Source organism: Anser anser (assembly GCF_964211835.1).
Source record: "Anser anser genome assembly, chromosome: 4".
Lineage (NCBI taxonomy): Eukaryota > Metazoa > Chordata > Aves > Anseriformes > Anatidae > Anser > Anser anser.
In genome coordinates, this window is record NC_139724.1 from 29,941,409 (window position 1) to 29,956,873 (window position 15,465).

A 15,465-nucleotide genomic window follows, 5' to 3' on the forward strand; every position below is an offset into this window, starting at 1 on the left:
AGGAGCTGGAGCTGGAGCAGCTGCAGGAGCTGGAGCGGCTGCAGGAGCTGGAACTGGAATGGCTGCAGGAGCTGGAACTGGAGCGGCTGCAGGAGCTGGAGCGGCTGCAGGAACTGGAGCGGCTGCAGGAGCTGGAACTGGAGCGGCTGCAGGAGCTGCGGCTGGAGTGGCTGCAGGAGCTGGAGCTGGAACGGCTGCAGGAGCTGGAGCGGCTGCAGGAGCTGGAGCGGCTGCAGGAGCTGGAACTGGAACGGCTGCAGGAGCTGCAGCTGGAGTGGCTGCAGGAGCTGGAGTGGCTGCAGGAGCTGGAGCTGGAGCGGCTGCAGGAGCTGGAGCGGCTGCAGGAGCTGGAACTGGAATGGCTGCAGGAGCAGGAGCGGCTGCAAGAGCTGGAGCTAGGTTGATAGTAGCATCAATTGCAGCTCGATAGGCACAAGCCAGACCCCAGCACGCTACAGTGATTTCACAGTATCACAGTATCACAGATTTCTAGGTTGGAAGAGACCTCAAGATCATCGAGTCCAACCTCCGACCTAACACTAAGTACTCCACTAAACCATATCGCTAAGCTCTACATCTAAACATCTTTTAAAGACCTCCAGGGATGGTGACTCCACCACCTCCCTGGGCAGCCCATTCCAATGCTTAATAACCCTTTCGGTAAAGAAGTACTTCCTAACATCCAACCTAAAACTCCCCTGTCGCAACTTTCGCCCATTCCCCCTCGTCCTGTCACCAGGCACGTAGGAGAACAGACCAACCCCCACCTCTTTACAGCCTCCTTTAAGGTAACTGTAGAGAGCGATAAGGTCGCCCCTGAGCCTCCTCTTCTCCAGGCTGAACAAGCCCAGCTCCCTCAGCCGCTCCTCGTAAGACTTGTTCTCCAGACCCCTCACCAGCTTGGTCGCCCTTCTCTGGACTCGCTCGAGCACGTCCATGTCCTTCCTGTAGCGAGGGGCCCAAAACTGAACACAGTACTCAAGGTGCGGCCTCACCAGAGCCGAGTACAGGGGCACAATCACTTCCCTAGACCTGCTGGCCACACTGCTTCTTATGCAGGCCAGGATGCTGTTGGCCTTCTTGGCCACCTGGGCACACTGCTGGCTCATATTCAGCCGACTATCAACCAATACTCCCAGGTCCCTCTCGGCCAGGCAGCTTTCCAGCCACTCATCTCCCAGCCTGTAGCTCTGCTTGGGGTTGTTGCGCCCCAGGTGCAGGACCCCGCACTTGGCCTTGTTGAACTTCATACAGTTGACCTCAGCCCATCGCTCCAGCCTATCCAGATCCTCCTGCAGAGCCTTCCTGCCCTCGAGCAGATCGACACACGCACTTAGCTTGGTGTCATCTGCAAACTTACTGAGGGTGCACTGGACGCCCTCATCCAGATCATCGATAAAGATATTAAAGAGGACCGGCCCCAGTACCGAGCCCTGGGGGACACCACTAGTGACCGGCCTCCAACCAGATTTGACTCCATTCACCACAACTCTCTGAGCCCGGCCATCCAGCCAGTTTCTAACCCAGCGAAGCGTACGCCAGTCCAAGCCCCGAGCAGCCAGTTTCTTGAGGAGAATGTTGTGGGGAACTGTGTCAAAAGCCTTACTGAGGTCAAGGTAAACCACATCCACAGCCTTTCCCTCATCCACCAAGCGCGTCACTTGGTCATAGAAGGAGATCAGGTTCGTCAAGCAGGACCTGCCTTTCATAAACCCATGCTGACTGGGCCTGATCGCCTGCTTGCCCTGCAAGTGCCGTATGATGACCCTCAAGATAATCTGCTCCATGAGCTTTCCTGGCACTGAGGTCAAACTGACAGGCCTATAGTTCCCCGGGTCTGCCCTCCGGCCCTTCTTATAGATGGGCGTCACATTGGCTAGCCGCCAGTCAACTGGGACCTCCCCCGATAGCCAGGACTGCCGATAAATGATGGTAAGCGGCTCGGCCAGCTCCTCCGCCAGTTCTTTCAGTACCCTCGGGTGCATCCCATCCGGCCCCATCGACTTGCGCACATCCAAGCTCCGTAGCAGGTCGCCAACCATTTCCTCATGGATAGCGAAGGCCATGTCCTGCTCCCCATCCCCTTCCACCAGCTCAAGGCACTGGGTATCCAGAGAACAACCGGTATTGCCGCTAAAGACTGAGGCAAAGGCGGCATTAAGCACCTCAGCCTTTTCCTCATCCTTAGTAACTAGGTTTCCCCTCGCATCCAGTAAAGGATGGAGATTCTCCTTAGTCCTCCGTTTCGTGTTGATATATTTGTAAAAGGATTTTTTGTTGTCTTTAACAGCAGTAGCCAGGTTGAGCTCCAGATGAGCTTTGGCCTTTCTAATTTTCTCCCTGCACAGCCTCGCTACATCCTTGTAGTCCTCCTCAGTGGCCCGTCCTTTTTTCCAAAGATTATAAACCCTCTTTTTTCTGCTAAGCACAAGCCGCAACTCTCTGTTGAGCCAGGCCGGTCTTCTTCCACGCCGGCTCGTCTTTGGACACGTGGGGACGGACCGCTCCTGTGCCATCACGATTTCCTTCTTGAGGAGCGCCCAGCCTTCCTGGACTCCTCTGCCCTTCAGAACCGCCTCCCAAGGGACTCGGCCAACCAGCGTCCTGAGCAGCTCAAAGTCAGCCCCCCGGAAGTCCAATACAGCAGTTTTACTGGTCCCCTTCCTGGCCTCGCCAAGAATAGAGAACTCTACCATTTCGTGGTCACTCTGCCCAAGACAGTTTCCGACCACCACATCTCCCACCAGTCCTTCTCTGTTTGTGAAGAGAAGGTCTAGCGGGGCACCACCCCTGGTAGGTTCGCTGACCAGCTGCGTCAGGAAGCTATCTCCCACGCTCTCCAGAAACCTCCTAGACTGCTTTCTCTGTGCCGTGTTGTGTTTCCAGGATATGTCCAGGAAGTTGAAGTCCCCCACGAGGACAAGCGCCGATGATTTTGCAACTTCTGTCAGTTGCCTATAAAACTCCTCATCCGTCTCCTCATCCTGGTTCGGCGGTCTATAACAGACCCCGACCAGGAAGTTAGCCTTGCCGGCCTTCCCGCGGATCCTAACCCACAGGGATTCAACCTTATCATTCCCAGCCTGGAGTTCCACAACATCAACATCAAAAGATTCTCTAATGTAGAGAGCCACGCCACCACCCCCTCTGTGCTGCCTGTCCCTCCTGAAGAGCCGATAGCCAGGCATTGCAGCACTCCAGTCGTGGGAGCGGTCCCACCACGTCTCCGTGATGGCAACCAAGTTGTAGCCTGCCTGCTGCACAATGGCTTCCAGCTCCTCCTGTTTGTTACCCATGCTGCGTGCATTAGTGTAGATGCACTTCAGCTGGGCCATCGCCTTCTTACCCGGCCTAGCCATTGTTTCCCCCGGCACAGCTCCAACAAGCCTTGTTTGAGCCCCGTCCCCCTTCTTACCTAGTTTAAAGCGCTCTCTATGAGTCCCGCCAGCTCCTGGCCTAGGATCCGTTTTCCCCTTGGAGATAGGGACCCGTCTGGGGCCATCAGGCCGGGTGCCGAGTAAAGCTCCCCATGGTGAAAAAACCCAAAATTTCTGTGCTGGCACCAGCCTCTGAGCCACCTATTAACCACGCGAGCTTTCCATGTCCTCTCCGTGCCTCTCCCTTCCCCCGTAGGGATGGAGGAAAACACCACCTGCACTCCCGCTCCCTCCACCAATCGTCCCAGCCCCCTATAGTCCTGTTTGATAGCCTTGAGGCTTCTCTTTTCAACATCGTCACTGCCAGCCTGGACTATCAAAAGCGTGTAATAGTCAGAGGGGCGAACCAGGTTTGGAAGCTTCCTGGTAATGTCTCTGACCCTGGCCCCAGGGAGGCAGCAGACTTCCCTATGTGTGGGGTCGGGCCGACAAATAGGGCCCTCCGTTCCCCTGAGGAGGGAGTCGCCCACAACAATCACCCTTCTTTCTTTCTTGGTGGAGGCAGTCCTGAGGCGTGGAGTCAACTTCCTCACCTCAGGCATCCTCCTGGGTAGGCTTCCTACCTCATCCTCACGCACCGGTCTCTCCAGCTCCAGGGCCTCAAACCTATTGTTCAAGGGCACCTGGGAAGGCGGCACCGGAAGGGGAGGGCATCTCCTGCGAGGTCGAGCAGGGACCTGTCTCCATTCCTCCTCAACTCACAGGTCCCCTCCCTCTGCCCGATGGCGACAGGGCAGGGGGTCCACCCCCCTTTGGAGCGTCTCACCCTGGTCCCTCTCCCTCCGGTCCTGCAGGGAGTCGCTCCACCAGTCTATCTCCCGCTCGCACTCCCTGATATCCCTCAACCTCTGCACCTCCTCCTTGAGCTCCGCCACCATGCGGACCAGGTCGTCCACCTGCTCGCACCTCACGCAAGCAGTCTCTCTGCCCCCCGCCAATGGCAGCAAGAGGCTCAGACACTCCCCGCATCCGGTGACCTGAACTGCCGCATGTTTGGGCGGGCAGTCGGTCTGGGTGTGTACTGACTTCCTAGAGAAAGCACCGTGCCTGGTGGAGACCATCGCAGCCCAGCTGACGGGAGAGTGCCGATGGAGGAGTTGTCCCTATGGGCGGGTGTGAGCGCTCCGCCCAGTGATTTGTGTCACTTTGGAACTGCCAGAGTCATGACACCTTTTTTTCAAGCATTCTGCCAGCTTTTTAGGATTTTGCAGTTGTTCAGGGGTGAATGTCCAAAACACTGGAGGTGACCACTGCTCTAGAAACCTGCCCATATCCTCCCACACTCCCTGCCACTCGCAACTATCCTGCCTCAAGACAGATCTCCGGATGAGATTCCTAAGTAGTTGTTTAACCCTCCACAAAACCTGAAGCGCATTCAGGAGACATAACAACAAGAGCAGGCTGGTCTGAGTATCCCAAGGGTATTCAACATCTCGGAGAACCACCGTAACTAGCTCGGGGGATAAGAGGGTGGTGGTGAAGGAGAAAGGGAGAGTGAACAGGTAGGGAAACATGTCTTCCCCTGTCCCCTTCACAGATTGGCTCCCTAACGAAAACAGGCAATAGGTATAATTGCTAATAGTTTCCGAGATATGGTTTCCAAAGTATAGAGTCGATGTCAGTGCTGAGTACAAATACCAGGTTAAAGTCGTGACCAGATATTTCATCATTTCATAAGCCATTGTTACACCGCACAGTACCATAACAATCTTAAACCAGGGCCCGGAAAGGATAAACAGTGCAACAGGGAGCACATACAGAAAGTAACGCACCATAAAACTCAATTTGGAATACAGGTACAGCAGACTGGAGATTAAGGCAATCAACATCGTGACTAGCAACTATTAAGCAGGTCCAATACTTATACCAATTTTAGTTTAACACACTCTGGTCAGATTTGTCGATATCTCAACCCTTCGTGCCCCACATTGGGCGCCAAAAGGACTGTTGTGGTTTAACCCGGCTGGCAGCTAAACACCACACAGCCGTTCGCTCACCCTCCCCCCTCCCTCTCTGGGATGGGGGAGAGAAACGGGAAAGTGAAGCCGGTGAGTTGAGATAAAGACAGTTTATTAAGACAGGAATATAATAATATAAGGAATATAAGGAATATAATAATAACAATAATAATAATAATAGTGATAATGATAATAGTATTAACAATAATAATGTGTAAGAAAACAAGTGATGCACAATGCAATTGCTCACCACCCGCTGACCGATGCCCAGCCTATTCCCGAGCAGCCGGCCCCCCCACCCCGGCCAGCCACCCCTATATATTGTTTAGCATGACGTCAGATGGTATGGAATACCCCTTTGGCCAGTTTGGGTCAGCTGTCCTGGGTCTGTCCCCTCCCAGCTCCTGCTGCACCCCCAGCCTTCTCGCTGGCAGGACAGAGCGAGAAGCCGAAAAGTCCTTGGCCTGGTGTAAACACTGCTCTGCAACAATTAAAACATCAGCATGTTATCAGCGCTCTTCTCATCCTAATCCAAAACATAGCACCCTACCAGCTACTATGAGCTACTTAACTCTGTCCTAACTGGAACCAGGACAATGGAGAATTCTAATGGATTGAGCTTTCCAGGAAAGCCGAGTTAGGGATTTGCTTTTTTCCGGATCTAGATTGCACTGTCATGATTGAAACATAAAAAGCTCTTCATCAATACCAAAGCTGAGGTACCCACGCACAAAAGCAGAAATGCAAATTATTTAGATGTGCATGTAGAATTAAAACACTTTTTTTGAATGTGAATTTGCATACAAGGCTGCTTGTGATCAGTATGTGAATTTCTAACATAACTCGCTTTTTGATTGAACATACTAAACATGAAATACATTCAACAGCACCCTAGCTTCCATTTTTGTATCTAGTCTAATGTTGTATAGAAACTCCTGCTTTATCATAGCAAGTCCTTTTTTTTTTTTTTTCCCTAGATGCGCATTATTTCCATTTAGCCATGAACACAGAGATACATTATTGCTGAATAAGAGACAAATTTATTTCTCGAGAAGCTGTTTTCACAGCAAATGTCGAAGAGGATATGCTCTAGTAAACAACACGGCCATCTAGTGGTGAAGCTAGCTGTAACCCTGAAACCTGACTTGTTTGTTTGTTTGTTTGTTTGTTTATGGCTGGGCATGATTTAAACACAAGAAGATGGATCTCTTGGACTAGGAACTTGGAATTGACCATTATGAAAGCAAATCCCATATCTATCTAAATCTACAGTGACCCACATACTCAGGAGAAAAAAGAAAGTTCCTGTCCCATCTCAATACGCTTAAGGCATCAAAACTTGACATTCAGTTCATGTAAATTTTTGGTAATGTTATCCATTTTGAGTAGCTTTTTATTAATTTCTTTATTGACAATGCTTCATCTTCTTCCACCTAAAAAGTGATTTAAAATGCTATAATATATTTTTACCTACATCTTTGACCTCACAGTTTTACTCTTTTTTCAGATCCTTCCATTTTTCATTGAATTTTAGGCCCTGTTCAATTCATTTCCTCTTTTCAAGCTGTAATGACCGAGCAGTCAAAAATCTGTGAATGCATAATCTTCTAGTGCACTTTGCTCCACCTGACTATTATTGCATATTTTTCTGTACCTGTAGCCCTGTAATTATGACCATTGCCATTATCAGTAAAAAGCCATAAGTTTTATATTGCCTTGGCCTGAGCTGATTTTATCTGATTTTAATAATTCTCTGGTGCTGTAATGACTATTGCCTAGTTTGTTTTAGATCAGGTACTGTGAATAACCTTTACGGTAAAGGTCTGACAGACCTGGGCATTCTTTCATTCTCTGAGGAACAATAGCCTTCTACAGCAATTAAGCTGAGGTAGTCAATGGTGCAGCTTTCAAGCTTCAGTTGACAACCAGGGGAAGAAGCAGGCTGATAAGAAAGCATGTAAAAATAGTCCCAAGTGAATGCCAGTATCGAGGCAGAAGGGACTCCCCACACACACCTAAGCTGAAAGTCCTGATGGGAAAAAAAACTCAGGATGCTGATGACCTGCTGCAACTCTGTTACCCCCATCCTCACCCCACCTCTCTGCTTGATGGACTTTAGCACCATTTACCTTGTATTTTCTTGTATATAATTTAGTGACATCATTAGTGAGGCTTTTCAGTATGAATTTGGACTATGTGTTAATATTACTGCAACTACAATAATCGGTTATATTTTAATTATACTGTTAATATCTTTATTAGGTTTTAAATAAATTACTGGCTCCATATATCGTGTTGTGTTTGCCATAATGATTCGTTGAGTATAACATGCCCATCTCTTTTTCATACTGCCACCTCTAAATCAGGATTGAGAAGATCTATTTTACATTTCATTTCATTTCACTTCATCCTTTTGATTTCTCTTGAAGACACAGTTAGTCTGCATGTCTTGGCAATACTAACTTTCACTTTCTGAATAATTAAAACGTATTATACAACACTTCTATACTAAAGGATAAAATATTGAAAGAACATTTTGGACTGTAAAGCACTTACTCTCCTCAGTTTATGAACTCCTGGAACAAAGCTCAAAATATCTTGTATGAGATCTGTAATGCAACCTCTTTCCCATTTGATATAATTTTTCATCATAAGCATCATTTACATCTTCAATCAATTGGAGGCATAAATGATAAAACTTACTTGCACCTAAAAATCAACTAGTGATCTACCTGAACTATATCTTGGGGCTATGTAATTTTATGGATCCCAACTATACTATTTGGGGTACAAAATGACTGGGATGACTCTCTGAAAATCTCGTCCTTTGTGTGAAAAGCAATGTTTATTATTAATTTCACAGATGTATAAACTGTGTTGTTATATCTTTATTCCAGATGTTTACCTGTTCCAGCATCTGAAAATAGGTGAAGTATATAAATGAAATGAAACTTTCAAAACATGAAAATCTCTATAATTTCCATGAGGAGGAAAATGTTAAGGCATAATTATTGTCAAGCGTGGACCAAGAATTTGGAGTATGAAAGGCAATGCCATCTTTATGCAGCCTACAGAAACATGAAAGCCAGCGTATGCAGTGCTTGTGAATATTAAGATATTTTCTTAATGTCTTCTTAGCACTTTCTAAATTCTTGAAGGTATCTGCTGTTGGGTTCTGAGGGCAAGTAGCATGGATTCAATCCAATATTTTAAGAATGAGCTATTAACAAGCAATGTGTCATTCACAGTAACCTCTTCCTTTTGGAAATGCTTTGCCAGAGCTTTCCTTTGCATTTTCAGTTACTGTCATAATGAATAATGTGCTTTTTTTTTTTTTTCCCTTCTCCTTTTCCCCCTCAAACAATAGATATTGTCAAGTTCTGCTGTTTCTGAAAGTGATTGCCTTTTAGGACTTCCTACTAATAGATGGATTAGCTTTTAGTCTGAATGTACAACAAAGAGCTTGCTATGCTGATAGCCCACAAAAGCTATTTAAAGTGGAATTTTTTCCCCCAAACTGTTATGACATCATCCTTTACTGCTGTAAACTGTTTGTTCTTGGTCAAAATTATAGGAAGGAATTGGTCAAAAAATCTAAGTCCCTTCTCATGAAATAGCAAAAAGGTTTCTACAATCTGTTGGAAAGCAAATGACTGCAGATTCATAATGATGAAGCCACATGCAAAAAGTGCCAGTGTGTCTAAATACACTGACATACCACATCAAAGATTTGGTTCTGGGTGCATGCACTTTGCTGGTGAACTGTCATAAAATCCTCAGCATTGTAGCACAATCACAGACAGTAATTTAATTTTCATTACAGTAATTATCTACCTATCTAGTTTTTGGTCTTGTCTCTGAAACCAGAGGGCTAGGAAAGGGATGGAAGAAAGTGGGGTGAGGAATGACCCCAGACCTTTTAATGATGCTGAAGATACTGTTGTGCCACTACTTTTCCTTTCCAGATAACGTAGTCCAAATCCCTTCTATTGTTGGTTGAGGTAAATTTTCTTCTTCTGATCCAGTATTAGCAGCTACTACCTGTTAGAGGAAAATATATATTCAAGCTTGAAAGCAAATTTATTTGGACAAGTGACAGGTGGGAAATTTGTTTAACAGAATCTGCCTGAGTCCTAAAAAGCCCTCTAGGACCTGAGAAGTGTCAAAGAGAAGGACTAAGTCAGGGCATTCAGATGATGAAACGCTGCAGATGCTGGCTGTAATGACAACCTGCAAATCTGTCTGTCAGATGATTCCTTTAGATAAAAGTAGAATGTATATATTAGAGTGACATTTGTAACAGCCTCTTCTTCTTGTTTGAAATAACATCTTTTATTCTGAATGATCCTAATTTCTTTCTTTCTCCAACTGTCTTCAGAGGCTTCTGTTTCACTAGCAATTTTCCAGACTACTTTCTCTAAAAAAAATAAAAAATAGATGCATTGGAAAATGTGACTTGTTTAACAAATACTCAAGAAGTTGACCAAATTGGTTAATCCTCCTTTCATGAAAATTATTCTAGACAATTTCAGAACCAGAAGACTTTTTATGGTAAGAGCAGAATTTTCCTTTCTGTTCTTATTCAGATGTTAAGTGGGTCCCTATTTTTTCAATTGCTATTAAAAATAAAACTCCAGATAGAATCTCAAAATCATGAAATCCCTAAATCCTTATCAGAAAATGGAAAGATTATTCTCTACTTTCCCTCTTTCTAATACGTATCGTAAACAACAGCTACTAACTTCTGCTAAATTGGAGATTGTATGAATCTTTGGTGTGACTCCATATAAATTCTTACAATTAACAGGACACAAGATAAACTGGCTACAGTCTTTTAACATAATTTGGATAACCAGAATTGGTTTGTAGTCCAAACATATGACCTCTGTCATATCAGTGATAAGAAGATCCTATCTATCTATATGTTACCAAGGTCATCCTATATTAGAGCCAACAAGTATTTTTATTTTGGCTAAGAAGAGCCCAGTGAGCAAAGTACTTGCTAGTCTTTGCTCACTGTCAGTGCAGCAGGAAGGGGAAGAGTCAGGTCTGATTGCTTATAAGACCCTCTCTTTTCTTAGGCTATTACTTAGAAATTACTTCCAAGCAATAAGACTTGTGTTGCAGCCTTATTCAACATGACTGAAATATCAACATCACCCTTGTCATTGTCCATAACAAACCAGAGCAAAGTTTTACTCTTTCAATTACTGACTTTTATTATTTAGAAAAAACCTTATTGCCCTGTTGGGATGTCAGTGAAATGCTTCATAAATTTCCTTAATGATTCCCCTTCCCATCATTATGATTAGTAGTGCCAGTTGTTAAGGATATTTTCTTCCTTTAAAGCTAATGCAAATAATATGCTCCATAGGAGTAATTTCTCAATCATGTAGTTAGAGCAGGGCAAAGCCAAATAATATTTTCAACCAATGAAATTTTTCAAGAGTTTGATATTTTTAAGAAGACACACCACCAAAAAGACATTTTTCTTCATCACCTAAGAAAATGTTCTCTATTACAGCTTCGTATGTTTGCACTTGCAGGTTGAGAGCACTCATTTTTACCCTAGTTTCAGGTGTGTGTTCTGATGGTGAAGGGAGGGGATTCTCGTTCGGCCAGCTGAGAATGCAATGGAGCAGCTGCTAAGCTGGTAGATGAGTAATTGTAACAGGGACTGCCAAAAAGAACAGGTCCCAACTCTATTCAGAACTAAGAAAAAGCAAAATTTTGAACTATGGTCTTCTCTAGATAAACTGAAACCCTTGCCTATTTCTTTTATCTTTGTTGAGTATTAATCTGCTATCTAGAACCAAGAAAAGTTTGTGCTGCTGAAACCAATGAATGTCTCCTGAAAGTTTGATTCTGATTGACAGTTTTATATATATATATTCACAAGCTTGCTTTATTTTAGCCATTTTTCAGAAGAAACGATATTATTGTGTGGCTATAGAACTTGCTTGTTACTGACAAATAGCTAGACTTCTGTCCGTTATGTTTAAGGATTACATAAATAATTTGGATTTGAGAATTAATTTGTTTTATCTTGTATTTTCCCCTTGGAAAAACAGAAAAAAATATATAGAAACCCTTAAAGGAATTTAAGGATCAGCTGAGGCTGCAAACTCTTCTTTGAAAATTACTTGGCCCACAGCTGTGAATTTGTGATGTGGGTTTCTTGTGGGGGAGTGTGTGCACAGCTGAGACAGCTTTTTTAAATTATTTTTTATAATTTAAATAAAGGAGGAATATTTTTTCCTTCCCCCCCAAATTTTGCTTGCCCAAGAGTAGGGTGGACTATTCTTGTTCTGTGTGGTGTCAGAGGAAATATAGTATGCAACTATCAACAAGTTATGAAGATAAACTCTATCACAGCAGGATGCTAAGGTAATTATGCAATGAATCTCAAGTATTTTCTTGTAAATTGTTATCTTATTGTTTAGCTAGAATTAGGAATTTCGGAAGCCTTTGAAATATATTGTGAGGTCTGTAGCGAGGGGTAGATCTTCATGTGTGTTTGATAGGAGCTACTGACTTTAAGGATGTAAAGAATTCCTGTTCTGAAAAGAAAATAGAGACAAGGTAGTGTGAAATGGGATTAGTAGGGGGTTTACACTAACTTTTTCTGCCTTTAAGTTTGTGTGTGGCATGGGAATTTCAGGGTGCTTATTTTGCTTCTATATAGCTTAAAGTGGCAGGGGTGCAACGTGTTCTGAAAAGGTTGTGGGTAGCAGTCTTTTCTGTTTCTGAGTGCTCTGTTTTATGTGTGCAACAATCTCTTAAAAATAAAGTGGTGTCTCTGTCGGCAGCTTGGTGCTTCAGGGTAGAGTCTCTGAGTGGAGCTGGCAATCTTCTTCCTGCAAGTAATGGGAGACGAAAGAAAGGAATGATGGGGGAAAAATGTTATAATGATGATGTGTGTTGCTAAGCCAAATTTGTTCAAAAAAAAAAAAAGACACTTTGGAGCTGCTGGATGTTATTTCTGTGTAGAGGCTGTAGGAAGGGAGTCATATGAGTGCTTTGTTATAAAGGACATATAACCATTTGGCTTGTAATGGCCATCTGAGAAACCAAATGCATTGAAAAGGTTTTCTTTTGCCATCTATACATTCATTAATTTAGTGATGGATTATATTGCTTGGCTGAATTTATCTCTGAGATGTTTTCTATTAAAATATTAATTCTGCTAAGAAAAAAATCTGAGAACATTTGGTATAGGGTAGTCTAATTAAAGCTCCATGTGATCGGGAGTATTTCAAATACCAGTTAACAATGATGCACCTGCGTCTAACATGTTATCTGCTAAGCCCCAGAAAGAAGAAACTCTAAGAGTAGAGTACAGAACAAGTCTCTTAAAACTTCTATCGGAGACATCTCCTTTGTGGGTACATCTGCTGGGATACTTACTAAACGCCTTGGATAAGCAAAAATACATTAGCTAAGATGGTACCTGCTGCAGGATCTACTAAAGCTATAGGTAATTTACAGAGAGAACTAAAATGAGAGCGGAATCTCCAAATGCAATATGGCTGTTCATAAAACAGTTGTCTGAAGTAGCACGTGTGACTATTGAGGTGATCTGTTTCAGGGAACTGTAGAGCTCTGCTTGCAGATGTGAGGAGTTCTTGGTGATGTGGACTGGTCCTTAATAAACTAAACTGTGTCCTGACAGTAGCTGTAATTACGTGGATTAAGGATTTATAGTATGAAGAATAAACAAGATGCCTATGCACATATTCTGTTAAGGGGGGGGGGGGGAACAAAACAGAGAAAAAAAGCACACAATTCTTCACAAAGATAAAATGAGAATGAGGAGAGATGGAAATATGAGAACTAGAGTCAGGATTACAGAAAATCTGGACCAAGTGCCTGTTCCCTCCTTTAATTCCCTTCCCCCCACTCTCCCCCCTTCATTTCAGAATCTTCTGCCTGTAGCCATGCCCGTGGTCAAGGAAAGAAAGAGAACTGAGTTCTTTTCATTGTGCTTCTTGCTTTGAAAGTCTCTGAATAGGCCGTGTTTCAGTGTGACCTATTGAAAACACTGAGGATTTTGTACTAAGAGTGATCTCCTTACAGAATATTGATATTCTTCCTTTTGCGAGAGGAGGCTGTAATGTTTCTTGTTTCTAAAGAACATATTTCAATTTCACAGATGAGATGCATAATTCCAAAAGACTCTTGCAGCACTCTCTGGTACATAATGAGCATTCTTTAGAATTCCCATTAACGTTGTGGCCCTTAACAGCAGGAGGCCAAAAATAGTCATAAAGCTACTATTCAAATGACATGGGGGGGAAATCACATATGAAAGTGAATTGCAGGGCTGCTATGTACCAAGAATATATTCTTGCAGAAAAGCACTCCAGCTCCCACTTCTCCATGAGAGCCTCGAATTATAATATTACATAAAGCATGCAGTTTAGACCAGTATCTCTTCATTTAAAAAGTTTGCACAAGTGATGATAATGTTCATAAGAACCTCATGTTGTATTAGCCTAACCAAAATACTTTTAAAGTACAGTGTGTCTTATCAATGAGATCTGAATAAGATTGCATTCATTTAAAAATACATAACCTAAAAGAAACTTTGAATAGTTTTAGAAAAAAGTGGGGAAACTGTTTATGTTTCTGTGCCTAGTTTGTTTTTTTTTTTTTAATACAAAGCTTTACATGGAAACCATTTTGTGGATTAAAAATGAAAAGTAAAATGTTAAAGGCATTCACTGGCTAAAAGGAAAATAAATGACAAATGAATGGTCAGATTCTGATTTCTAGTCTGATTTCTAGGGGGTTCTTTTACCCTTTAATGCCAAATAAGCATTGTTGTGATCTAGCCAGTGGGATCTGGAATGAGCTGAGCCATTCTCCATGGAGGTCGCTAGTCAATTGAATACCTTTATCCATTAGTTTTCATGGCTGTATCTCTACTGACTGTGATGATAGTTTAGAAACCTGGCTCAAATGTAAATACTTAACTTTGGGAGATCTGATCTCTAAATGTTTCTTTTTATGACAGACAATACTGAAGGGGCTTGCAATGATTTAAGCTGGTAGATACAGCTGATATTATGCCTCAACTGCATATTTAACAGAACCATTTAAAAACACATTTATGTTCAAACATTACTGAATGCTTTGAAAGTTTCAGTATGAAAAAATCATAAATATTCTGATATTGCTTCATTTCAAAGTGATATTTCAATTGGAGGGTAGGAAGAAAATGTAATGGGGAGTAGATGGCAAGATTGAAAGGTTAATGTGTATTTTTTTGCATTTTTAATGGAAAAAAAAGTGAACTTATACGCTAAAATGCACTCCACTTAAGACAGACACTTGAAAGCTATCTTGAGTTCTTTAATTGTTCTTTAAATGCACACAAAGAACATGTTGAACATCAGAGTGGCTTACAGTTATGCTCTGTGGTCTGTTTAATGCTGATTCACAGCAGAAGCTACTACCAACTGGATGGCTGCTGTTTCATAGGCAGCAGTTATCAAATGTCGTGTACAGTAAGAGCCAGCATGTAGCTTTTCAAATTTAAAACTGAGGGACAACCACAGAAGCACTCAGCTAGCTATCATCAGCAAAATAGAGTGGGCCAAAATTGTGCTTGCTAATCACTGAGTTGTACTGAAAGTCTTTTCCTCTCAGAAAAATACTAAATCAGGAAAACCATCTGTTTTGTTGGGATGTTTAATGTTTTATAAAACTGTTGTTTGGGGAAGGCTGAATGTGTGATGGGGTGGGACATGCAGAAGTCAGTCATTTACCTGGGCAACAAGAAATAGGTCCAAATTGCAGTTCTGTCGGACTTTTTTTAGCATGCACATGCTCCTGAGCCCTCAATGCTCCAGATGGGTGCTCAAACCCATAGTGTGGATGGCAAACTGGGCTATAAATATAAATATTTTTTTTCTTGCGCTTTTTCCTGAGGTTGTCAAGGATATCATTTTTGTTCTAATGCAGGATGAAAACTTTGATATTTTCTCATGAAACTGTGTTCCTGTTCTCTAGGCAGCCCTGGAGGGCTGTGAGTGATAGGTATCTCAAAACCTTCAAAATACCTCACA

The 15,465-nt window shown here is 43.3% G+C and overlaps 1 protein-coding gene across 1 annotated transcript in view; it reads right to left on the reverse strand.

The window, feature by feature from the left end:
* Positions 1-15,465, reverse strand: part of LOC310899448 (uncharacterized protein) — a gene marked incomplete at its 3' end in the record, with an annotated part of 38,997 nt that overhangs the window by 6,209 nt on the left and 17,323 nt on the right. The window contains exon 3 of the mRNA XM_083835800.1: positions 1,745-12,252. Within this exon, the coding sequence (XP_083691926.1) occupies positions 1,745-3,359 (1,615 nt within the window). The 5' untranslated portion in view covers positions 3,360-12,252. The remainder of the gene's footprint in view (positions 1-1,744; positions 12,253-15,465) is intronic.